The sequence below is a fragment of the Trichosurus vulpecula genome, chromosome 3 (assembly GCF_011100635.1).
Source record: "Trichosurus vulpecula isolate mTriVul1 chromosome 3, mTriVul1.pri, whole genome shotgun sequence".
NCBI classification, from domain to species: Eukaryota; Metazoa; Chordata; class Mammalia; order Diprotodontia; family Phalangeridae; genus Trichosurus; species Trichosurus vulpecula.
The window spans coordinates 33,198,191-33,223,581 of record NC_050575.1 but is presented as its reverse complement, the minus strand read 5'-3'; the positions used below and the strand labels follow the sequence as shown (position 1 = coordinate 33,223,581).

At 38.8% G+C, this 25,391-nt stretch overlaps 1 protein-coding gene across 1 annotated transcript; it reads left to right on the top strand.

The window, feature by feature from the left end:
• Positions 1 to 10,179: 10,179 nt before the first annotated feature.
• On the top strand, positions 10,180 to 13,084 carry HNRNPA0 (heterogeneous nuclear ribonucleoprotein A0). The gene has a single exon (XM_036752694.1). The coding sequence runs from the start codon at positions 10,496 to 10,498 to the stop codon at positions 11,408 to 11,410; it is 915 nt and encodes a 304-aa protein (XP_036608589.1). The 5' UTR covers positions 10,180 to 10,495; the 3' UTR covers positions 11,411 to 13,084.
• Positions 13,085 to 25,391: the final 12,307 nt, after the last annotated feature.

Sequence of the window (25,391 nt, the reverse complement as noted above, 5' to 3'; positions counted from 1 at the left end):
TATATCTGTAACTCCCTGTGTGCACTCCTGTACAGTTTTGTCATCTTACCTTTGATCCGTTCTATGTATTTATCTATCTGACTTCCTGTCAGCATTAGGGGAAAAAGAAGGGTAACAACTTTCCCTTATTCTGTGGACTCCAATTTTTAGATTGCTGTCACACCATATCCTTAATGACCAATTTCAGTTTCTTCATTTGTAAAATGAAAAGGATGGTCTAGAGACGATCCCTAAGGTCTCTTCCATCTTTAATAATCTGTGGTTGCATGACAAATTTGAAATGCATGCTTTCTGTGGCACCAACTTTATTCGAATGAAGTTACATACGTGTAAGCTGGACCAAGAGCTCCAAAATTTCAGCAGGTAAAATAGATGTGAGGGATTAATATATCTTGGCAATACTTATGAATAGTCAGGGGAGACTTACTTTTATTAAAGCAAGATTTATCTTGGAATTCAAAACACTGAGTTTGAGAGGTTTGATTTACGGTTGGATACAATTATTTATTGATGTCATTTTGAACTAAAACCTCAATGTTATTTTTAAAGATCACACAAAAAATCTGAACTGAGTCATATATATAATTTTAACCCTCTGAAGACAACCTTACTGGGATTATTATGTGAAAATCTAAAAGACATTCATATAAATACAGAGCAGTGTATATATTATTTTAAAAACTAGGAAATGCACCATTCTTTAGGAAAACTATTTGTTACTTAGACCATCCTCTAACATAAAATCAAGTGAAAAATGTCCATTCACTCATAGGATCATAGCTGAAAGGAACTTTAGAAGTCATCAAATCCAACCTCCTCACACCTAGTTTTGATTGAGGAAGAAGAAAAAAGTAACAGTAGAAGGAGAAAGATTCTTGTGCACTCTCCCCCTAGCTATATTAGATGATGAAATTAAAAGTTGGAAAGAATTATCAGATGGGGTAAAAAGTGATTTTGATATATGTATTTGGCACTTACCTTAAGGACATCAAATATTCATGTTCATATTTAATAAGATGGAGGAGTGAACTTGCTAGAAGAAAGTTTTCTTGATGATCTGAATAAATAGTAATATATTTATCAGAGTAAGCTTAGGAACTGGGTCACTAAAGAACGACCCATCAATAAATATAAAAGCAAATAAAACAGGCCACTACTGTTTTGTATGCTATAGTAAGAATAATAAAATCAGTCCAAATTATGAGGAAAGTAAAAGCAAAATGCAGTCTTCCGATCACTGAACCTTGAATTCATGTAAAGCATTCACACAAAGTTGGCAAAATTTCAATTCAGTCTTTAAGGAAGGACTTGAGATAATGAGATCCATGTCACTGGAGATATGCAAGCAGAGGCTAGATGATGGCTTTAGACGGGGATTAGACTAGGTGGGTGACCTTTAAGAGAATATGACTCTTGCACTAAACAGGAAGCTCCTTAGGTATAAACATGCTTTCAGGGCAGCACGGGGTGTTGGATTCATAGTCATTAAGACCTAGGTTGGCATGCCACTTTGGACATCTACTAGACAACTGTCCTTGAGCAAGTCTCTGTACCTCAGTTTCCTCATCTGTAAAATGGGGAGATGAACAACTATCCTACTTACTTACAAGTTTGTTGTAAGGCTCAAATGAGATTGGGTCTGCAAAGTGCTTTGCAAACTTTAAAGTGCTGTATAAAGGTGAATTATTATTACTAGACCTTTAAACACCTGCACAATGCACTTAGAAAAAACCTTTAAAAAGACAGACACTACTATAAGAAGCTGAATGTGTCTTTTTCCCAGCTCTCCACCCTGGAATGCTCTCTCTCCTCACCTCCCCGCCCCCCCTTGCTTCTCTGGCTTCCTTCAAGACTTAGCTCGAACCCCACCTGTGTCAAGAAGGCTTTCTAGGACCCCTCCCCCAACTATCCCCATTTCCGCAGTTGTACTACTAATGCCTTCCTTTTGAGATGATCTCCTGTTTACATTGCATACATCTCGTGTGCATATGATTGTTTATATGTTGTCTCCCCCATTAGACTGTGCGGACAAGGGCCCAATTTTTGCCTTTCGTATCCCTGGTGTTTAGCACAAAGCCAGGCAGATAGCAGGCACTTAAATGCTTCTCATAATTTCAGGTTAGGTGAACAAATACGCAATGACAAAACTTTCCAGTTCTTTAGCTCTTCCTAACGTGAAAAAAAAAAGCAAACAGACAGGACCAAAGAGGTATTGTACAAATCTGGTATAAACCAGCTGGCCTGTTGCAACTCCCACCTTCCTTAGGTTTTTGATTCAGTGGCTGATGAGACTGAAATACATTCAGTGACAATAATTATCATTTGCAATTGCATGGTATTTTACTGTTTATAAAGTATAACGTGCACATGATTTCCTCTAAGACGTACACAGCATTAAGTATTATCCCTATTTTTTAACAGATGATAAAACGGAGGCTCTGAAGAAGAACTGGAACTAGATTCTGTCTTTCGACACCAAATCCATGCTCTTGACGCTCTTCACACAGCTCATAGGGACTGAGAGGAATCTAGTAACTCTCCACATTCTAGACTCTGTAAATGCTGCAGCATCAGTTAGTTGAAGATGTCCTTGTGTGTGAAATCAGGGTCAAAAGGACTATTGGGCTGTCAATCAATTAATAAGCACTTACTTGACATCTCCTTTGTGTCCAGCCCCGTGCTAGTATCTGTCAAGCATAGAGTATGAGACATGATCCTTAAGAAACTTACAATCTAATTAGGGAGACAAGATTCCCACACAGGTGACACTGAATAACAATGCAAAAATATATTAAGACAGGTGCAAATTGTGGAGTACAGATAATGTGAGAATATACCTGTGCATGCCATTTGGGGGTAATTTGGTGTTGCAGAAGAGCACTGAACTGAGAGTTTAAGAGATTGAGGTACTAGGCCCGATTCTGCCATTAATTGACTCTTCTTTCTGCTTCAGTCTTCATATCTAGTAAGTGACCAAGTCTTGTTTATTTTTCTTCTAAATGCTTCTCCTATGTGTCTCTTTTTTTATCTCTTTTTTTTTCTAAATGATTTATTTATTTTACAACTATATATCATCTTTCCCACTCATTGCTCAGGAATATTTTAAAAAATAAATTTTAACTTTAATTAATTTAGTTTAATTTAATTTAAATGTATTTTTACATTTGTAATGTATTTTATTTTTTAATTTTTTATAATTTATTTTTATTTTTAGTTTACAACACTCAGTTCCACAAGTTTTGAGCTCCAAATTTTCTCCCCCTCTCTCTCCTTCTCCTCCCCACCAAGATGGCATGTAATCCAATATAGGCTCTACATATACCTTCACATTAAACTTATTTATATTATAGTCAGGTTGTAAAGAAGATTATAATCAATGGAACAAACCATGAGAAAAAAGAAACAAAACCAAAAAAGAAAGAAAAAAGGAGAGAGAGCAAATAGTTTGCCTCACTCTGCATTCAGACCCCATAATTCTTTCTCTAGATGTGGGTAGCTTTTTCCATCATGAGTGTTTTGGAGCTGTTTTAGAACTTTGCGTTGCTGAGAAGAGCCACGTCTATCAAAGTTAGTCATCACAGGTACCGTGTGTCTGTAATTGTGTATAATGTTCTCCTGGTCTAAATGTATTTTAAAAGATAAAACCCTCATAATAAATATACACACTCCAGCAAAACAAATTCTCACATTGGCCATCTCCAAAACTGTAGGTCTCACTCTGCTTTTTAAGCCCATCAACTCTCTGGCAGAAGGTGGGTGGGGTATTTCATCTTTAGTCCTCTGAACTCATAATTTGCATTGCATTGATTAGAGATCGAAAGTATTTTAAAGCTGTTTTCTCTAAAATGTTGTCATTGTAAAAATTGTTTTCCTAGTTTTGCTCTCTTCACTCTGCATCTGTTCATAGGTCTTCCCAGTTTCTTCTGAAAATGTCCATTTCATAATTTCTTATGGCATAATAATATTTCATTATATCCCCATACCATAATTTGTTTACCCATTTTCCAGTAGGAGGACATCCTTATTTTTATCTGGGTTCGTTTGTCTGCTTGTTTTTTTGGTTACTACAAAAAGAACTACTAACTTTTTTTGGACATATAGGTCTCTCTGTCTTTCTTTGATTTCTTCGGGGTGCAGGCCTAGTAGTGGTATCTTTAGGTCAAAAAGTATGCTCAGTTTAGTAACTTTTGGAGCACAATTCCAAATGCTTTCCAGACTAGATGGACCAATTCCAAACTCCACCAACTAGTGTACCAGGTTTTTTTTTCCTGTGGCTTCTCCAGCATTATCATTTTTTGCTTTATTGTCATATTTAACAGTCTGATGAGTGTGAGGTAGAATCTCAGTGATGCTTTAAATTGCATTTTCTAATTATTAGTGATTTGGAGCATTTTTGGTTAGATTTCTTCCTTTGAAAATTGTCTGTTCATATTGGGAAATGTCACTTAGTCTTATAAATTTGGATTAGATCCTCATGTATCTTGCATATGAGCCCTTCATCAGAGAAACTAATTGCAAAGATTTTTCTCCCACTGACCCCCAGCCAGGTTACTTTTTTCCTTCTAATTTTAATTGTATTAGATTTACTTGTGCAAAACTTTTAAATTTTATATAGTCAAAATTGTCCATGTTATCCTCTCTTTTATTTAGTCATGAACTCTCCCCCCATCCATAGATCTAAGTGGGAGTTTCTATTTTGTACTCTAATTTGTTTATGTCACCTTTTAAATCTGAGTTATATATCCAAATGGAGTTTATCTTGGTATACATTATAAGTTGTCATTCTCTACCTAATTTCTGCTGAACTGCTTCCAGTTTTTCCAGCAATTTTTGTCACATAATGAATCTTTCCCCTAGTAACTGAGGTCTTTTGGTTTATTGAACCCTATGTTCTGAATGTTGTATACTTAATATCCCCCAGGAACTGGCCCATCTGACACTGATAGATCCCACTTTTTTTTTTTTTCATTATTACCCTTAAGACACTTGAACTTTTGTTCCTTCATATGAATTTTTAAAATTATTTTTCCTGGTTCTGTAAAAGAATCCTTTGGTAGTATTGATTAGTTTGACACTGAATAAATGAATTAATTTAGGAAGTATAATGATTTTTATTATATTGGCTTAACTTGCCTATGAGCAATTAACATTTTCTTTAATTATTTAGGTCTTTATTTCTGCAAAAAGTGTTTTATATTTGGATTCACACAGTTCCTGGGTCTATCTTGGTACATATACTCCCAAATACCTCATACTTTATGTAGTTATCTTGAATGGAATTTCTCTTTCCACTTCTTCCTTATGGGTTTTTTTTCATAATATACAGGAATATCGATGGTTTATATGGATACATTTTATTCAACTTTGCAAAATTTATGGTTTCAATTAATTTTTTGGTTACCTCTTTAAGGTTCTCTAAATAAAACATCATATCTAAAAAATAATAGTTATATTTATTTTGGGGTTATGATTCTTTGATTTCTCTTTCTTACCTTATTGCTACAGCTAATACTTCTAGCACTATGTTAAAAAGTAGTGGCGACAATAGATGAATATGCTTTAGCCTGATCTTACTGGAAAGGTCTCTAATTTTTCTCCTTTATATATAACGCATGCTTTTGGTTTTAGTTAGTTATTATTTACTATATTAGGGAAAGTTTCATTTATTCCTATGCTATCTATTGTTTTTTGTTTTTTAACAGAACCAGGTCTTGGATATTGTTCAAAGCCTTTTCAGCATCTATTTATATAATCATGTGTTTGTTTCTTACTATTTATATTATTAACATGAGTTACATATTTTTTCTTAGTTGAGCCAACCTTGTATTCCTAGTATAAATCCAACTTGGTGGTAGTCCATAGTACTCTTTCTAATATATTGTCATAGTACATTTGCTAAGATATTATTTAAAATGTTTGCCTCAATGCCTTTTAAGGACATTAGTCTATAATTTCTCTGTTTTGTGTTTTTCCCTGGCTTAGGTATCGAGACTCTGTATTTTTTGTTTTGGAGGGGGGAAGGCAGGGCAATTGAGGTTAAGTGAGCTGCCCAAGGTCACAAAGCTAGTGTGGCAAGTGTCTGAGGCTGGAATGGAACTCAGGTTCTCCTGACTCCGGGGCTGGTGCTGCACTCACTGCACCTCCTAGCTGCCCCTATAGTGGTATCTGACAAGTCTTTTGTGATCTTTATTGTGGCTCCTTGGTACTTGAACTCTTACTTTTTAGCTGCTTCCAGCATTTTTTTAGCCCCAAAGCTCTGGATTTTGGCAATCTATGCCATTCCTTGGAATTTCCATTTTGGGGTTTCAGGAAATCAGTTGAAATTCTTTCTACTTTATCTTTGCACTCTGGTTCTAAGAGTTTTGAGTTATTTTCATTTATGCTTTTCTTGAAATATGGCAACCAGGCTTGCTTTTTAAAATCAATCTATCTAATTTATTTATATGCCTGCTTATTTACTTATTTGTACATTCATTCATTGGTTGATTGATTTATGGTCATGATTTTCAGGTAGTCCAACAATTCTCAAATTATCTTTCCTTGCCCTATTTTCTTCCTCAGTTGTTTCTGATGTTATATTTCATTATGCCATATATTACATTTTCTTCTGTTGTTTTTTTCAATCTTTTGATTTTCAGTATTTTTTTGTTGTTCATTAAGTCACTGTTTTCTGTTTGGCCCATTCTAATTTTCAGGGCCTTCAGCTCTTAGATGGGATTTTCTACCACCTGTTTTGAGGCATCTTTGCCATTCTTTGCTCCCTCTTTATTTCAATTCTTTTATCTCTTGTTTAATTTCTACCCAGTACTCGTCTAATCCTTGAGCCAGGGCATTTTTTTCCTCTGAGTCTTTACTTGGACTTACTCTAGGCTCACTCTCTTTCTCAGGATTTACCTCCTGGGAGTCTATCAGTCCAAGTCATTTCTTCATAGTAGTTAGTGTTTTCCTTGGTTTGCTCCTCTTAGCAAATTCAAGTTGTTAAAGGTCTATGCTTGGGACAAGCTTAACTCTTCAATTCCTAAATGGCCTGGGAGGTCCCTTCTAGGGACTCTAGGGTACTCCAGTGTTAGGCTCTACCCTGGACCTTCCTGTTGGCCCAGGGTTCCAGAACGTCCTCCTTCATTAAGTTCTGCATGAGACCCATCCTCCCTGCTGCTGGGTTAGGAACTTTTTTCTTTTCTTTGGCTGAGCTTTCCTTTGGGGCTCCCTTTTGCCACCAGGCTTAAATGTTTCCTCCTAGTAGTAAGCTCTGAGGACCTGCCACACTGCCAGTGAATCTTTGCCTCCTCCTGCCATTGAGCCTCGGTGCTGCAGAGCTCTGCTGGGAGCCCTTCCACAGGTGCCCCAGAGATGCGTTATACTATGTTTTCCACCCACCTTGGCTTGTCTACTTCAGGATTTCTGTAGAATTCATGTGCTTCTGTAGGGGTCTTGGGCTGGGTAGAGGAATCCATATAAGTGATTCTTTTTACTATTTTTTAAGCTGGTTTATTTCAAAGTTTTACTAGGGTGTTTGTGGGGGATGTGAGCTCTCTAGGTTCTGGCATACTGTCACCTTCCCCTTCCTTTCTATTTTCATCATCTTAACCTCCTAGACTATTTTAATAGTTTCCTAACATCTTCTCCCAAGATGAGTCCATTTCCACTTCAATCTGTCTAGCACTTGTGAGCATATTAATAATGTTGCTAAAGAAATACCTTTATTATGCCACTCCCCTGATTAAAAATCCTCCAGTGACTTTATGTCACTGAATAAAATCTGTACTCATTTGTGTGGCATTTAAGATTTTCAATAATCTGACATCCTACTTTATACTCATAGGAAATACAATCCAACCAGGTTTCTTTTTCCACTATTTCCTGAATATTTCCAGGAAAGAGCTCTGAATTTGTTGTTGAAGGCACTGGGTTTGAATCTTGGCTATACTGCTTACTAGTTGTTTAACCTTGGGCAAATCACTTAACCTCTCTGGGCCTCAGTTTTTTAATTTGTATAATGAGGGGGTGGGACAAGATGATTTCTAAGGTCTCTTCCTTGATCTAAAGCTATGATCCTACTATCCTTTCAAAGTTTGATTTTTTTTCGTTCTGTTTTACTTTCTTGGAAATCCCTCTCTTTAAGGCCCAGCTCAAGTACCACATCATTTATGAAGCCTTCCTGACACACTGTCTTTAAATATTAGTTTACATATTATTTATGAAAAAAATAGACATATTCTTTCCTCAGTTTTAATCTCATGACTGTGTTACACCTAGACTCCACAGGGCTTCAAATACAGTAATATTCAACGAATACTTGAGGTAGGGGTGGTTATTATATTCTTTGTACTTGTATTCCAAATGCCTAACATAGTGGACTGTTAGCAAATACTTGATTTATTGATTGACTCTCTGGATTGCTGGAGAAATAGCCCTTTTATTCTATCATTGTCTTGTCTTTCACATTTGATGATTTGTTAGGTTAAATTCACCCAGAGGAATCTAATCTTTCACATAATTTTGTCAGGCTGCCCAGAAATAACCCCAAAGGAACCGAGTAAACCCCTACTCTTTTCTTGACAATGTATAAACGTTTTGAATAAGTGTTAACTCGTGTTGTCTTAGGTGCTTGCTTCTCTGTTGATGAATCTGTTGTGTATAATTTGCTTTTTATGATAAGATATCGTATGATTCAATGCCTTTGAAACAGTTAAGGCTTAACGATAACACAGATTCAGATTTTCCTTTCTGAGTGGGGGATAAGCCATGATGTTATTTTTGATAACCCTCCAAGGGTATGGATTCTGGTCCCTGTGTGTCCAGAGCCAGCCTTGGCCTTGATCCTGCCAATTAGAAGTGATCCTTTCAAACTCTTATCACTTATCATATTCTAATTTTTATTAGGATTATGTTTGTCTGTGTTTGCCTCTATATCATCCCCTTTGTCTGAGCTTGGGGTCTTGAACATAAGTATTATTTAGACAGCAAAAACTTTTATTTTACATTCTACTTTTAGCGTTTTCCAAGTGCTTTACAGACATAAGCTCATTGGATGCTTACGACAACCCTACCGCGTAGGCGATACATTTTAAACAAGGGAAGACAGACTCAAGGATGGAAAGGCTGACTTTCTCAAGGTCACTGGGCAAATGGGTGGAAAGGCCAGGATTCATTTCTGAGCTCTGGAATCCAAGGGCAGGGTTTTCTCTACTACGTGGCTTTGTTTTTTGCTGGAATGAGGGCCAAGATTCACAAAAAGGAGCGAGCTAGCAAGAGGAACTGTTGGGGCGGCGGTTTCATGCAGAAACTGGCCTGATTTGAATTTGTTACTCTGTTTATTTCGTACATAGTTTTCTAATATTTTCCCTGAGTGGGCCTGGCCTTCACCAAGCCCCTGACTGAGAAGTAAGCATGGTGAAGGGTACACAGTAGGCGCTCAATAAAGTGCTTCTTCCGTGAATGGAGGAAAAGGGTGTGAAGAGTCTGTGGGAGGGTCAGTTATAAGAGGGGCGCCCAGGCAAAGGAGAGAACGGTAGGGAGACGCCGTTCTCCCCCCACCCCTAACAGTCAAGTTTTCAAAAAAGCCCGCCCGAGGTGCCACGCGCCGCAATCCGTTGGGAGCGGTATCGAGAGCGCGCACTCCAGCCCCTGGAAGGCGCGCCCACCCCGCAAGGTTTCCCAGCCAGAGAGGCGGAGTCCGCCTCAGCCAAAGATGGGGGTGGGGGGCGATGAGGGGCGGGGCGGGAGAAGAGGTAGGAACGCGCGCACCATGGCGCGCGCCCACCCCGCGGCCTTTGAAAAAAAGGGGGTAGGAAATGTTGCAAAGAAGAAGCCCCGCGATTGGCCGAGATTCCACGTCCTTCAAGGGGGTGGTGCAAATGCGACCGGGACGCACAGGAGCGAACGGCTGTGGGGGTGGGAGATAAAGGGTCCCGGCGGCGCGCGGCGAGCAGTGATTGGCTCTTGACTCGGCGCGTCGCAGCAACTGGGAGACCGGCGCGCGCCACGGGCTGAAGACTGGGGGCGGGGGCAAGAGGCCGGAAGAGAGCGCGAGAGCAAGGGCGAGTGTTGCGCTGTGGAGCGCGCGGAAGGTGGCGAGTAGCTGAGAGACGCGCTGATTGGCTGACGGCCGGCGGGGCCGGTGAGCGTCGACAGTGACGCACGCCTCGGGGCGGGTGCGCGCGCGTCCAGCGGCCTCTTTGTGTGGTGCCCAGAAAGGGGAACGGAGGCGGCGGCTGAGGGAGCTAGCGGCGGCGGCGAAGGCCTTGGTTGGGTTTTTTCTTACCCCCCTCATCCTCGGCTCGCCCCCTGACCGGCTCCTTCTCCCCTCCCTCCCCCCCTTCCTTCCTCTTCCCTCCCCTTCCCCTCACGCGCCCCCTTCCCTTACCCCCTCCTCCGCGGGGGCCGGGCGGCAGCGACCGGGGACCGGCAGCCGAGCGAGGCCCGAGCGGAGCGAGCGGTAGGCGGCGGAGCAGTCGAGCGCTCGGTTGGCGAGGGGAAGGCCGCGGCTGCAGAGATGGAGAACTCGCAGTTGTGTAAGCTGTTCATCGGCGGCCTCAACGTGCAGACGAGCGAGTCGGGCCTGCGGGGCCACTTCGAGGCCTTCGGGACCCTGACGGACTGCGTGGTGGTGGTGAATCCCCAGACGAAGCGCTCCCGCTGTTTCGGCTTCGTGACCTACTCCAACGTGGAGGAAGCCGACGCCGCCATGGCTGCCTCGCCCCACGCCGTGGACGGCAACACGGTGGAGCTGAAGCGGGCCGTGTCCCGGGAGGACTCGGCGCGTCCCGGCGCCCACGCCAAGGTGAAGAAGCTGTTCGTGGGAGGCCTGAAGGGGGACGTGGCCGAGGGCGACCTGGTGGAGCACTTCTCGCAGTTCGGCACGGTCGAGAAGGCGGAGATCATCGCCGACAAGCAGTCGGGCAAGAAGCGCGGCTTCGGCTTCGTCTATTTCCAGAGCCACGACGCCGCCGACAAGGCCGCGGTCGTTAAGTTCCATCCCATCCAGGGCCACCGCGTGGAGGTGAAGAAGGCCGTGCCCAAGGAGGATATCCACCCCGGCGGCGGGGGCGGCGGCGGCTCCAGGCCCTCCCGGGGCGGCCGTGGGGGCCGAGGCCGCGGCGGCGGCCGAGACCAGAACGGGCTGTCGAAAGGCGGCGGCGGTTACAACAGCTACGGCGGCTACAGCGGCGGCGGCGGCGGCGGCTACAATGCGTACGGCGGCGGCGGGGCGTCCTACGGCGGCAGCGACTACGGCAACGGGTTCGGCGGCTTCGGCAGCTACAGCCAGCACCAGTCCTCGTACGGGCCCATGAAGAGCGGCGGCGGCGGCGGCGGCGGAGGGGGCAGCAGCTGGGGCGGCCGCAGCAACAGTGGACCTTACAGAGGTGGCTATGGCGGTGGGGGCGGCTACGGAGGCAGCTCCTTCTAGAAATAGAAGAAAAAAAAAGTTCCCGGGGGGTGGGGGAATGCTGTAGGGGCAGCTCCTTTTTAAGAGCCCCACCCGAAGTTCAACTCCCAAAAGTCCTTCTCCCCTCTCACGGTTCTCCGGTTTGCCCTTGGGGGGACAGCTCCTTCTGCAGCCTCCCTTTGGGGGCTTTGATCTACTCGCCTGCCACCTTCTCTCTGTCTCCCTTCTTACGAAAATGGACTTGGCCCCACATACACATTTTTGTGTTACAGTCATTGATGGACTCTATTTTTTTATTATTACTTGGACCTTGGTCGTTTTTATACTAGCAAAATGTCTTGTTTTGATTTGTGTTGTTTTGGTTTTTGTTTTTTTTTTTGTTTTGTTTTGGTTTTTTTGGGAGGGGGGGTGTCTTGCTGATTCTGTAGCAAAACCTGGGAGGGGTCGGGGGCGGGGGGAGTTTACTTTGTTGTAAGGACTTGATACCTGGCTACTGCGTTTTTCTATGAAACCTACTTGGATCCCATGACTGAAATTTGGAAGCATATGTACAAAAATCATTTTTACGTTTTATTTTTAATAAATCATTGTGTTTGACCGTAAATGTCTAACATTTTTTTTCCTAGGATCCATTCCGTACGGTTTAAGGGATTTTAGTTTTGAAATTTTTTTTTTCGTGTTAATTCTTCTTGATGTGTACTTAGAGAAATTTTAAAAGGTCCTGGTGTTCTTATTTTCCTGTTGCCCTGCTAGTGGCTTTATTGGATTTTATTCCTTAAAGACAAAACTTTTGAAGTACTAATTGGTGGATGTGGCTTGTTTTAAAAAAAAAAAAAAGAAAAAACTTCTTTTAAGTTACTGTTCATCCACCATCTTGTACTAAGTTGTTTGCTTGCCACCCTATGACATGGCTGGTCACTTTCTCTGAATTTTTTGTCAACGTATGTAATGTGTAGTTCTGAAGAAATAGTTTGTGTTAAGCATGTGTTTTCATTCATATAAACTGTTAAAAATTTCAGATGGCTTAGTTTCAATCCTCTTATTGATTTGGTTTGACTGTAATGACTCGTTACAAACAAGGGTTATTATCAGAAATAATAATCTAAATGCATTTTTGTATTTTCTGAGCAGGTTAAACTTTTTCCCCTTCCACTTACCTGAACTATTGTCCTCATTAAACCCCCTCCCCCATTAGTTCTTTGTAGCACCATCTACTGGCAGAATGACAGTACCTCTGCAATACAATTTAATTAAAAATTGTTTGGTTTAAGTAAATTGCACTAGACTTGTATGTTTTGACATCAGAAATACCTGTGTAGACTCAGAAGTTACATGTTTTACGTATAACTTAGGCTTCACAGGAATATAGTGAACATAATTGTCCATATCACTGCAGCCCACACACTACATGAGAATTGAACATGTAAATTGCTATGCATAGCTTGGGCAATAGTCCTAAACGGCTATGAAAAATAGTGAGCCAGCTAAGTGTACCGGCAATTTAGGTGCAAGTTGTAAAGCAAAATATCTGTATTCTGCTTGATTAACAAATGTATATTTGTAGCCCTTTCACGCAATAGAATTCAAATTGTTTGTTTATAAAAAAAAACTGATAATGGGGACATTTGCCTTCCTGGATAGAAATAGAGAATAGCAACGTTTATGGATATTGCAAATAAAGAATTCAATTCTTTACATGCTTGAGTGAGATTATGTATGATCACATGGTGGGTGGTTTATAGATTATTTTAGTGCATTTGATTCTTGGTTTACTAGTACACAAATTAATCATTTGACATTTTGAGGGCGTATAGTCAAAACACCTAAAATAAAAGCTTATAAGAAGAGTCTTGAGAAAAGGAGGTAATTAGGTCTTATAGTGAAAAACAAAAACCAATTATAAAACTTTGGCTCTTAAAACAGCTATCTTAGAGTTAAATTCTGGCAAAAACCTAAGGCCAGGAAAAACATATTTATCACCCATATTTAACTGAACTGGTTGAAAAAATTTATAAGGCATTATAGGGTACTCCATCAAATAAAATTGGTTTCAGTCGCTATATTTTGTGAAATAAGAAGCATTAACCTCATTTTGATCTGTTTTCGTAAGTTTTATATTTTTTTTACTTCTGGTGTTTAAAAAGTTTTAAGTGAAATCTTCATGCAAACTATTATACCTCACATTTATTAATTTCTGGGACAAGTCTTGTACATCAAATGTACATGTGATGGGGACCCACCTTTTTACAGTCAAGAATTAGTCAAAGTAGTTGAAGTCCTGAACAGTCAAGCTGTGGAGTCAGTTATAAGAGAAAATTGTCTCTAACTTAAATCTAGAGCTTCTCTGGCTTAGTTTTTGAAAGAAGGGCCAGCCCCTTTTTGGGAAGAGGGGGAGGGAGTAGTGGGAGAGAGGATGGAATCCTTGTCAGTTGTGTTATGTATGTATTTTCTGAATGTGGTAATTTAAAGTAACTTGGCAAATATATAGGATTGTTAATTCTTTTTAAAAAATACTTAGTGTTAAGTCTTGTTCTGTGGTAGACAACAGTTTTAAGGTAACCTGATACCTGCCTTTCCCCTGTGGAATCCATTCTATTTAATTTCCATGTTAATGTTCCACACCTGTGTTTAACAAAGTCTAAGAAATTGGGCCTTTTATTGTAGTGAAGGAAAATGAAGTACAGTGCTTACTTTCAGCCTTTTTTGTGTCCTTTATTTGTAAAACATTGCAAAAGTGAAATTTGGTGTGGGTTTTTTTTTTTAAATACCTGATTTCCATATTTGCCTCCTTCCAATGTGTTATAGATATTTTTGCATCTGCTATATTACTTAAGAAGAGAGGGATAGGGCATTCAAAACTTTTGTGTAGGGTTCTACATAAAAACAAAAATGGAATTGAAATTTAACTTCTATTTGTTTATTTATAGTTCTCTAGCTAAAAAGGTAATCTTGTTTTCACATTGAAATGATTATGCTGAAATTACCCCTTCCTAATTAATTGAACCATTCACAACTTAAATGGTTACATCAATTTTTTCAGGATGTGATTTTAAGACAACCAAAAAAACATCAGAAGAATCAATATATGAAATAAATATGTGGATGGGTGGCTTCAGTCACAATATTGTCAGTTTCTTAACCAGTAGGTATATCCATTTCTAATGATCAGAATTAACCTTTTTTTTTCATTGAGAGTTGCTTTTGAGATTTTTTTTTAAACCGCTTATTGATTTGAAAGTGGTCATTTGGATATTGGACAGACTAGCACCTATGTAATGTGACAACTCTTCCAGAACAAAGACAGTACTTGCAGTGTTTAGTGTCTTCCTTCTAGTTGAGTAATGTATAAAGTTTATCTGTCATTGTGGGGGAGGAGTGGGAACCTAGAAGGCAATGAAGAAGGGGTTAGTAAGGGGTTAGTAGGCAGGACAGTTTTTGCCTGTGGAAGTAAATTCCTGACTTTCTGAAATTGGAAGTAATGATATATTCCAAGAACCTTGACTGGCTCTGTAGAGAAACTCCTTAGCATCGTTGCAGATTGCTTATTACAAATGTTTCCTAGTCTGCTTTAAATTTAATGTAAAGACAAATGTTGAAATTTAATTCTAATAAGAAATTAGCACAAGTAAGTTGTTAACTTTCAGACCCTGAAATAAATGTGATTTTTATGCCTGGATTGTAGAATGTTAGAGCTGAAGGGGACCTTGAAGTCATTTATTATGACAGCCCCTTGGTTGTATGGATTAGGAGACAGATTTAGGTTAAGTATTTTGCCTAAGACCACACAGGTAATAGAGCCAGGATTAGAATCCTAGTCCTCTGTACTAAAAAGAAATTACTAACGATGGCACCATATTTCAGATTATTAATGTCAGTGTCACTGTAAGTGGGTAAACATGAAAAAGGTTTTTATTATTTTCTTGGCTAAGGGTCTTGAGTTTCATAAGGAAATGTTTCAAGGTTTTCAAAAGTGAATGAAACTACTTACCTCTTTTTGGTTACTTAGAAAGACAGTGTGGTTCAACCTTACCAAAAGAGAACAGAGCCAGATAGCTTGCTTAGTATCCCTGAGCAAATCTTGGGAGTTTTATTTTTTTTGTAGACGCCTGCCAAAAGAGACAGTTTCCTACTAAGTGAGGTTTATAAAGCTATCATCAATTCAGTTCAAGAGCTTTCATTACATAATAGTATCTCATAATACAAGATGTGGTGCTTAAGCACTTTCCTCATTAGGGCTGTGTGTAGATAGTAAAAGTTCCAATTTTATAGATTTGGAAATAGGTAAAATTACAAGGTCACAAAGGTGGTAAGTGAAAATGTTAGAATTTAGAGTGTGATTTCCTGACTCCAAAGCCAGTATTCTACTATGCTATGATGTTTTAAGATGAACACATTTTCTATGCATCTCATTTAATCCTCATGATTCTGGGAAAGGTAAGTAGTATGATTAGTGGTGTGCCCATTTAACATTTCTTAGGTGAATGGAATGATTTGAATTTTTTTTTTAAGTTCTAGTTTGCATAGCACTGTACTTGTTACGACACTTGCTATCTAGTGGAGCTTGAAAGCTCTGTCCTGGACCCCATCCAAAGAAGAGTAATCTCATTCAGCCCCTCCTTTAAAGGGGTACTAATCATTCTTCCCACTGCCTAGGCTTAAAACTTAGTATATAATCATTTCTTTACTCTCCTATAACCCCAATATCCAATCACTAATCACATCCTTTTATTATTCATTTACCATGTTTGACATAGGCCTCTCTGCCTTCTGTTCTTACCAACTAATATTTATCACCTTAGGCCTCAATTTTCTATAGCCTCTGAAATTACACTTTTCTAATACAACTTGGATACATCTTCAGCATTAGGCTTGGGTCCATAAGATTTAGAATTGGAAGAGACCTGAGAAGTCATGTAGTTCAATCCCCTCATTTTACAAATGTCCTCAAAACAGATTCTCAGAGAAGACAAGGGACATCCAAGGTCACAGAGCTAAGAAGCAGGACCAGGAATCGAACCCAAAGTCCTCTTACTCCAAATCAGTGCTCTTATCTATGGTCATATCACTTCCCTGCTTACAAACTGTGCAGTGGTTACCAGCTAAATTGAAGGTCAGTCTGATGTTAAAGATGTTTTGACGTGGGCCCAACCTGCCTTTTCAGACTTGCTTTTTGCTGTTCTCCCATATGGTTCCTTTTCCAATCTAAAAAAGAAAGGTATGGAGGGAGGGAGGTTGAATGCGCACTTATGAATTTTCTGCGTAGAATTCTGTTTGCGCTTGACCTTTTCCCTCGCCTCTATCCACCACATTTTTATCATTCAGAAGTCAAAGTCATCCTGGAAGTATCCGCTCAAATGTCATTCCCTTTAGTCTTCCCTTTGTTCTCATTTTGTACCAATCACATAGCCATTACAATGTAAGGGAGCATGTATCATGTGTCTTCCCTTCCCTATTAGACTATAAGCGTCGTGAAGACAGAATTTTTGTTCACTTCTGATACCCCGTACAACACCTGGCACATAGTAGTTCTACCATTTGACCACAGGCCCTCTTGTTATTTTTATTTTGTCTGGTCAATTTCCTGAAGAAATATATATATAATCATTGTTTTAGCTATAGAATAGCTATGTCACCTTCAAAACAATTGCTCAGTTTTTGTTTAAAGGCTTTAGTGTTGTTAGGAAATGCTTTTAAGTTTTGGTGATCTTGACATAAATTATTTGATAAAAACTAAACGTCTCTAAAGGATTACAGATTCACAACCAGAAGGAACTTGAGAGATCATAAAATCCAGTCTTCCTAATGCCCCTCCCCAACATCATACAACAATCCTGTCTCTCTCTCTCTCTCTGTCTCTCACTGTCTCTCTGTCTCTGTCTCTCCCTCTCTGTCCCTCCCTCTGTCTCTACATTTTACAGAGGAGACAACTGAGATATGAGTGATTAAGTGATTAGCCCAAGGTCACACAAATAGAGCCTGGAATTGAACTGATTTTAAATCTAGTGTTCTTTTCACAGAAGCACATTACCTATCAAATACTGGATACTAGTGTGCATGATTTCCCTGTACTTTGAAAGGTATATTCGTTGAACTCAGACTGTATGGGACTGAGGTTTAGTAAGGGTCATTTAAACATTTTTGTTCATCCACAAAATTTGTATCATCTCCCCTAAACGGGAGAATTCAAGCAGAATCATAAGGTCTAAGAAAAGTAGATTATTTTGCCCTTATCAAGTGCGCTCGAACTCTTTCTCTCCCTCTTTCCCTCCATCTCCTTCCCTCTCTCCTCTCTCCCTCTCTTCTCTGTTTTGAGGGAGAAAAATCTCGGTGTAGAATTTGAATCTAAATTGTCTTAAGGAAAGTGCACATAAGATCAAATAGAGAACAAGAAGAACAAAAGCCTACTGCACTAGAGATCTAGAGACAATGGTACGTAAACTAATTCAAGCTATCTGAAGGGACACCAGAGGGTAATGATGCACTTCTGCAGGGCCTGTAAATTGAGATTTGAAACTAACAGAGAAGTGAGTGACAACTCGATTCTGGGATAGGTTCATCCAGCAGTTGCTTTGGAGAAGTGAATCATCACTTTTGTGAAGCACCTTGAAGCAGAAACGCTAAATATTTGTTGAATGGACAGTTAAAATATGTGCAAAAAAGGTGTCAAAATGAAAGGAATAAAATAAAATAAAATCATGGCCATAGTGGAGACGGAAGCATGGGAAGAACTTGGAAAACTCTTGAATAAACAAGATGGGCTTCAGGCGATAAAAAATAATTAGGTGAACACACAGGTTTCTAAATTGCACCATCCATCTCAATTATTGATTTTAATATTTTTTTCTTTATGGAATTCAAGGTTCTTCGCAAGTATTAGTAGCCAAGTAAGTAAATCACAGGAGGCAAGTGGACCTGAGCCAAAAGTTATAAATTTATTATAATTAAGAGCCCTTAAATGATAGAAATGAAAAATAACAAAAATTGTTGTTATATTCTTTTACAAGGAATTTTAAGATTCATGTTTTGGGAAAATTATTTAATTTTGCCATGGTTAGTGAAATGCATAAGTTCCTATTTTCTTCTTTGGGAGTAGAATAAATGAATTATTCTTTTGCATAATATCTCCTCCTCTCCCATATTTAAACTTATTTTTGTTTCTTGAGGGGGTGGGGAGGCAGTTGGCGTTAAGTGACTTGCCCAGGGTCACGCAGCTAGTAAGTATCTGAGGCCGGATTTTAACTCAGGTCCTCCTGACTGGGGGAGGGAGGGCGGGGTTGGTGCTCTATCCACTGTGCCACCTAGTTGCCTAAATTTACTTTTGAAAATGATTTTTTTTTCTTATTTAAGAAAAGGATGTGCAAGAATCCAGGTCATTTTGCTCTTTAAAAAGAAATTTTGGAATTACCATGACTAGAAGGTGACTGTTTTTATTATTAAAAAAAACACACAACTAGGATAGATATAAAGTGTTAATAAAGAACCATTACATAATTTAGAAAATGAGAATTGCTCTTTGAAAATTAACATAAATTTTTTAGCCAAAAAACTGGTTTGGGTTTTAGCACATTTTCTGTGTTCTTCTTTTGTTTAAATTTAGACTGTTACTAAATATAAAAAATGTGGGTGTATCTTGCTTAGGAAATATAATTTAGTGCCCTGCTCCAGAAAGAGTCACATAGCTGATTTGGAAAATTTAGACTATTTCTAGTCATCATGGTACCTACTCCTATGAAGTAAGCCAGACTTCCATGGACCAAGAATTTAAATGCCGCCAGACCAGGCTATAAATTCTTTATCTTAAAATGGAGATATTTGAAAAGGCTACCTTTGAAAATGAATCCGAAGTTAGAAAGTTTTAAAAGATCAACTGAATGTGAACATCTTTTTCTGCCTACTTGCTCATTTAAAACTAGATTGTTACTTCTACATCTAGATGATGCAAATCGTCATTAGCACAGAGGAAGTAACAAGACTGTGCTTGGACCAGCCATTCTTATGACTTCTGTTTTGCATCCCACCAATTAAGCAAATTGGTTTTTGGCCTTGTTGATTTTTGTCTTTCAGTTTTAAATTCCAGGTTCCTGAATTAGCCTCCTATGTCTTCTTCCGATTTCAAAGCCTTCAATCCCACAAATCCAAATTAGACCGCTTAGAATAATATGTTTCCCAGTATTATCAGGTAGATCAGTCCACCCACACTGTACCAAGCCTATAAACACAAAGATGTAAAATTGGTGTATCTCCTGATTAAGTCTGAGACACCTTGGCCACTACTTTGTTAGTGATTTGTTAATATGAACACAAAGCTGTGCAATTCAACCAGGCCTTAATGCTCTTGCATATGAATTAATTGCCTTGTTTTCAGAATAGGTATCAAGTCCAGTAATGTAGGAGGCAGGACAGTGTACTATATGGTTTCACCACTATAAAACACTATAAATGTGAATATGATGTTAATAAACTAGAATAAATATGAACTTCTGTAACTGGGAAAAATGGGCAGAAAGAACTGAAAGACTTTCAGGGAGAAGGGAGAGTATCTTCTGTTTGGCTTTATGTATGGAAAAACTTTTCAACCATCTTGTCTCAGGTGGCATGGGCTCCTCATCATTCATTCACTTCATTCATTAAAAAGCATTACATGAATAGCAAATCTGAGTACTAGTGAAGATAGGTTTAGACAAGACATAATTTCTGCCTCATGGAGCATTCAGGCTGATAGGGGTTGTGTGAGGAACATTTTGTACCCTATTAGAAAAATGCTTCATCAAGGCTTAAAAAATTACTTGGGCTCATAACTGAAAGATAGAAAGAATATCATTAATGAATAAGCATTAACTACACGGAAGCTGCTTTCCTACTACATTTGCCTACATTCCTACTACGTATCTGAATGATAGCTGACACACAAAGCATTTTATATATTCCGAACAATTCTGTGAGGTAGATAATAAAATCTCATTGATTAGGTTTTTGGATATCACAGGTTCCAAATTTGCAAATATTGAGTATATACTTAGATAAATTATAGTTGTAGCATAGATTATTTTGCAGGGAGATTTTTTAAAAACTATTTAAAGACCAAACTTTTTTCAGATGCATCCATTTACTATTAAAAATTATGCTGTTTTGGACACTACTTTTAATTCCCAATGAATGCCCCATCAAAACAAAATAGAACCCTCCTTTGTAATAAAAAAATATAGGTAAGCAAAACTAACCTGTTGTGCATGTTTGACAATGAACTTCTGTTGAAGGAAGGGAAACATGCTTCACCACCTGCTCTCTAAAGTCAAGATTGGTCACTGCATTTATCAGAGCTCTCATGTTTTTCAGTTGTTTTACATTATTATAGTCATTGTGTAAATTGTTTCCATAGTTCTCACTTTATTCTGCATTAATTTATATAAGTGCTTGTTAGAAAAGCTAAATTTGGTTTTGTATTTGATTAAATCAAGGCATATTATAACATTTGTGATACCTTGAAGTTCTTTGGCAGGGAATCCAATAGAAGAAGAATACATGAAACAGCTAAGTGGTGGGGTTGATAGAGCTCTGAATTTGGAGTCAGAAAGACCCAAGTTTGAATCCAGCCTTAGACATCGGTTGGTTGACCCTGGGCAAGTCACTTAATCTCTCTCAGCTTCACTTTCCTTATCTGTAAAATGGGTTTGATAATAACACCTACATATTGGATTTGAGGATAAAATGAGTTGGATTTTGAGGATAAAACAACTTAGCATACATGTAAAGCACTTTGCAAACTTCAAAACACGATTAAAATGATAGCTGTTATTCCGAAGTTTCTCTGAGTTCTTTATATTCTTATTCTTACGGTGAAATAGTATTCCATTACATTGATATATCATAATTTCTTCAGCTATTCCCTAACTTATGAGTATCCACCCTGTTTGCTGTTCTTTGCTACCACAAAAATGTGCTGCTATAATTTTTAATATGTATGTCATTCATTCCCTGTATTTTTTACCTCCTTTGGTCATACTAGTGTAGTTCCAGATTGTTTTCCAAAATAGTTGGACCGGTTTATAGCTGCTCTGATAACAATGCATTAAAGAACCTAACTTCTTATAGCCCTTTCAACAGCTATCGTTTTTGTGATTTTTTTTAAAAATCTTTGCCAAACTGGTAAGAGGCAAAATCTCCGTTGTTTTAATTTGTATTTCACTTACTATTGGTGATTTAGAAAATTCTTTTATGTGGTTGTTGAGAATTTGCATTTTTTCTTTTGAAAACTTTCTGTTCATATCTTTTCACACTTACCTACGGTTAGCTATTTACTTTCTTTACAAAATTTATTGATAAATTTTAAAAATATAGTAGTCATTTCTTAAGATACTTCTACCACCTCCAATCTAGTGAACCTTTCCTTGTAATAAAGGGGAGAAAAACAGTTATAAAGAAACAACTGATATGTTGATGTCTGACAATGACAGGTGCAACCCACTGTTCTTCCCCTCTACAGCGAAAGGACGACGTACACTTCCCCTCATCATTCCTCCATGGCCAAATCTGGTCATTATAATTACACATCACTCAGTGTTGTTTTATTGTATTTTTTATTTACATTGTCGAAGTCAAGTATATTATTTTCCTGGCTCCGTTTACTTCATTCTAAATCCTTTCATGACATTATGAAGTGTTTACTATGTGCTAGGTACTGAGAACCAGAAAGATAAAACAGTCCCTACACTCAACGATAATAAATACAATCAATGTAGCTTTGGGACAGAGGGCACTGAGAGCTTGGGTGTTCAGAAAATGCTTCACATATAAGATGGTGTTAAAGCTGAGTCTTAATGAAAATTAGGAATTCTAAGAGGCAGAAATGAAGAGGGAGCACGTGGAGGATGCCCGGCACAAAGACATGGAGACTGGTGAAGCAGCAGCATCAGCTTGGCTGGATGGGAGTATGTGGGAAGGGAAATAATAGGCTAGAAAGGTCGACTGGGGGTAACACCAGATAGAAGGATTATTTACCCTAGAAATAATAATGGCCGCTGGAGTGCATTTTTTTTTTGGAAGGAAGAAGGCAAGGCAATTGGGGTTAAGTGACTTGCTCAAGGTCACACAGATAGTAAGTGTGTCAAGCGTCTGAAGCCGAATTTGAACTCAGGTCCTCCTGATTCCAGGGCTGGTGTTTTACCCACTAGCTACCCCCACTGGAAAATCATTTTGGTAGCTGTTTAAAGAATGGATTTAAACAGGGAAAGACTTGAAGCATGTGGATCAATTAGGAGGCTATTGCAAAAGTGTCTCCATGTTTCCCTAAATTCACCGTCATATTTGTTATTTCTTATGGAACAATAATATGCCATTATAGTTATATATTGTCTGTCATCTTAACATCCATCCCCCCAATACCCTCTCCCTGCAAGGACTTTGAGGTAGCCAAAAGTAAACCAAAATTAACGAAAGGGATGCACTTTTGTACAACCTAACACCAATAGTTCAATAAATTTGGATGGTCACATGAGCGTATTAAAAAAATTGTCCCCTAAAAAAAGTGTGTCCAACCCTCCTTTGTGCATTTCAGATAAGAGCGAGATTCACCTAATGCTCTATATAGCATTGCCCCTTCCATGTTTCTGTATACTCTTCTCATGTACCTCATTTTGGGCAATAGCAAGCTGTGATTCCTTCTTCCTCCTTTCTACACTAGTCCATTCCTTTTACCCTCCTTTTTCTTTCTCCTCTTAAAACTCTCAGAACAAAACTAATCCACTCCTAGGACTTCTGTTTTTCTTGTTTAACTCCCTCAATACCCTTTGAAGACATTAAGGTTCCGAAGGGACCGGTCCAATGATTTTAAATTCTCCCCCTTTGGTCTGTTTTCCAGGTAATTTATTTTTGATATCAGATATCCTTCTATTAGAAAGTTAACATTTATATCATCCTACGGCTCCTTTGGATTGTTCAAATACATTTATCTTCCTAAGTTTCTCTGAACTCTTTTGTTTGTATTTCAAATTTCCTAGTCAGCTCTTTATATTAGAAAAGCTTAACCACCCTCTTTTCCATTAAAGGTTCATTTCCCTTTGCCTCCTCTCCCCCAATAAGATTATGCTCAGCTTTGCAGGGTAAATTATTCTTGGTGGTAAACCTATCTCTTTTGTCTTTTGGATTATTTTATTCTAAGATCTCTAATTTTTAGTAGAAGCTTTCAGATCTTGTGTCATTCTGATTGTGATACCTTGATATTTGAACTGCTTTCTGGCTGCCTGAAGTTTTTTTTTTTCTTTTAGGGTTTTTTTTTTGTTTGTTTAATTTTTTTTTTTTTTTATGTGGGAGCTCTAAGATTTTAGTTAGGATATTCCTAGGACTTTCCCTTTTGGGGTTCTTTTCAGGAGATGTTCCATGGATTCTACATTTGCTTTGTATTCTGGGTACTAATAGATTTGGGCAGTTTTCGTTTATGATATCTTTAAATATAATATCCAGGCTTTTTTTAAAATCATGGTTTTCCAGAATTAAATAATTTTAAATTCTCTCTCCTTGACCTGTTTTCCAGTTAATTAGTTTTTGGTATCAGGTATCTTATATTTTTGAATCTTGATTTTATCCTAATATTTATTGTTGTCTCATCGATTTCAGCTTGGTGTATTCTAATGTTCAGGGATTCCATTTTTTTGGTAAAGATGACTATTTTCTCTTCTAAGCTATTTCTTCACTTTCCAATTTTTTCCTCAAGAGATTTCACTTATCTTCTCTTCCTTTCTCTCTCTCTCATTTTAAGTTCTTGCTTTCCCTCTAGGTGTTCATCCATATGGAAAGTCCATTTTTACCTTTGTATCTGTGCTTGCAGTGCTTTTGGGAGATCATTAGATTTGCAATAAATTTTTATACTGGTTAGCATTTTCTCTGATTTACTCATCTCTCCTGCTTCAGTTCCTGAATTGAGACTGGAACAGGGCCATCTTCCACTCCTTGCTACACTTTTGGATTGGGTGCTCTGCCCTGCTTGGTCTTCCTTTAGGTCACCTGGATTTCTGGGCTGATCTCCACTTAGGGCATGACTCGCAGTGCCAAGAGTGTACAGATTCCTAGTGTCCATCTCCTCAGCACTTCTAAAGGTCTGTGATTGAAATTAAAGTAAACTAAGGCATAAGGCTCTGAGAACGATCAATTTATTAGCAAAGCCAATGAATTTGCCAGTAAATAGGATCTTAGCCTCCTCAGCAAGCTAGGACCCTGAATGAGGGCTGACAGATCATTTTTATCAACAAAAGGAGGAACATCCAAAAAATAGAAGGCAAAAAATAGATGGGGAAGACAATACAATTGGTTACAAAGTCAGAAGCATCACAGATGTGGGAACAATATGATTGGAAATCAGGAATGTGGTACTAGCAACAGCCCTTCCTTCCATCTTGCTAGGAAATTCTGATCGATTTAGTCCTCCTGCAAGAATAACTAAAAGTATATAGATAACAGATTTTCCTCTAACTGTACAAGGACAGCTAGTGGTATAGAGATAATAAGTTTCTTTTAATTAGAGTGATTTATAGGGAAACTGAACTTTTAAACTTAATTCAAAGAGGAAGACTGAACTTCTGAACCTATGAACTTCTGAACTTAATTCAAACATAAACATGACTTAGGTTTTTAGACAAGATGTTGGCAGTGATGCAGAAGAGAGTCAATTTTTATTTTCTCAGTCCCCACCCTAGGACTTTCTCAGGGGAGCCCTCTAGTTTTGTTGCCTTCAAATACAAAGATTTTCAGGATACCCATGTTTCCAGCCAGTCTCTGATCTCCCAGGCTTAAAGCCCCGAGCTGGTGCTGGCTGCCTCCTTTCTTGACATTCAGTGCAGTTCTAGGGTGGAGGAAGTCATTATTCACTCTGCTGCTAATTTTGGGTTTTTGCTGGAGTGGGCAGGTAGGAGGTAGTAGCTTGTCTCCCATTCTGGTAGCCATATTGGCCAGAAGACACCTTAAATTTCTACAGTGTGACCTTTCACATTTGGGTCAAGTATCCATTTGA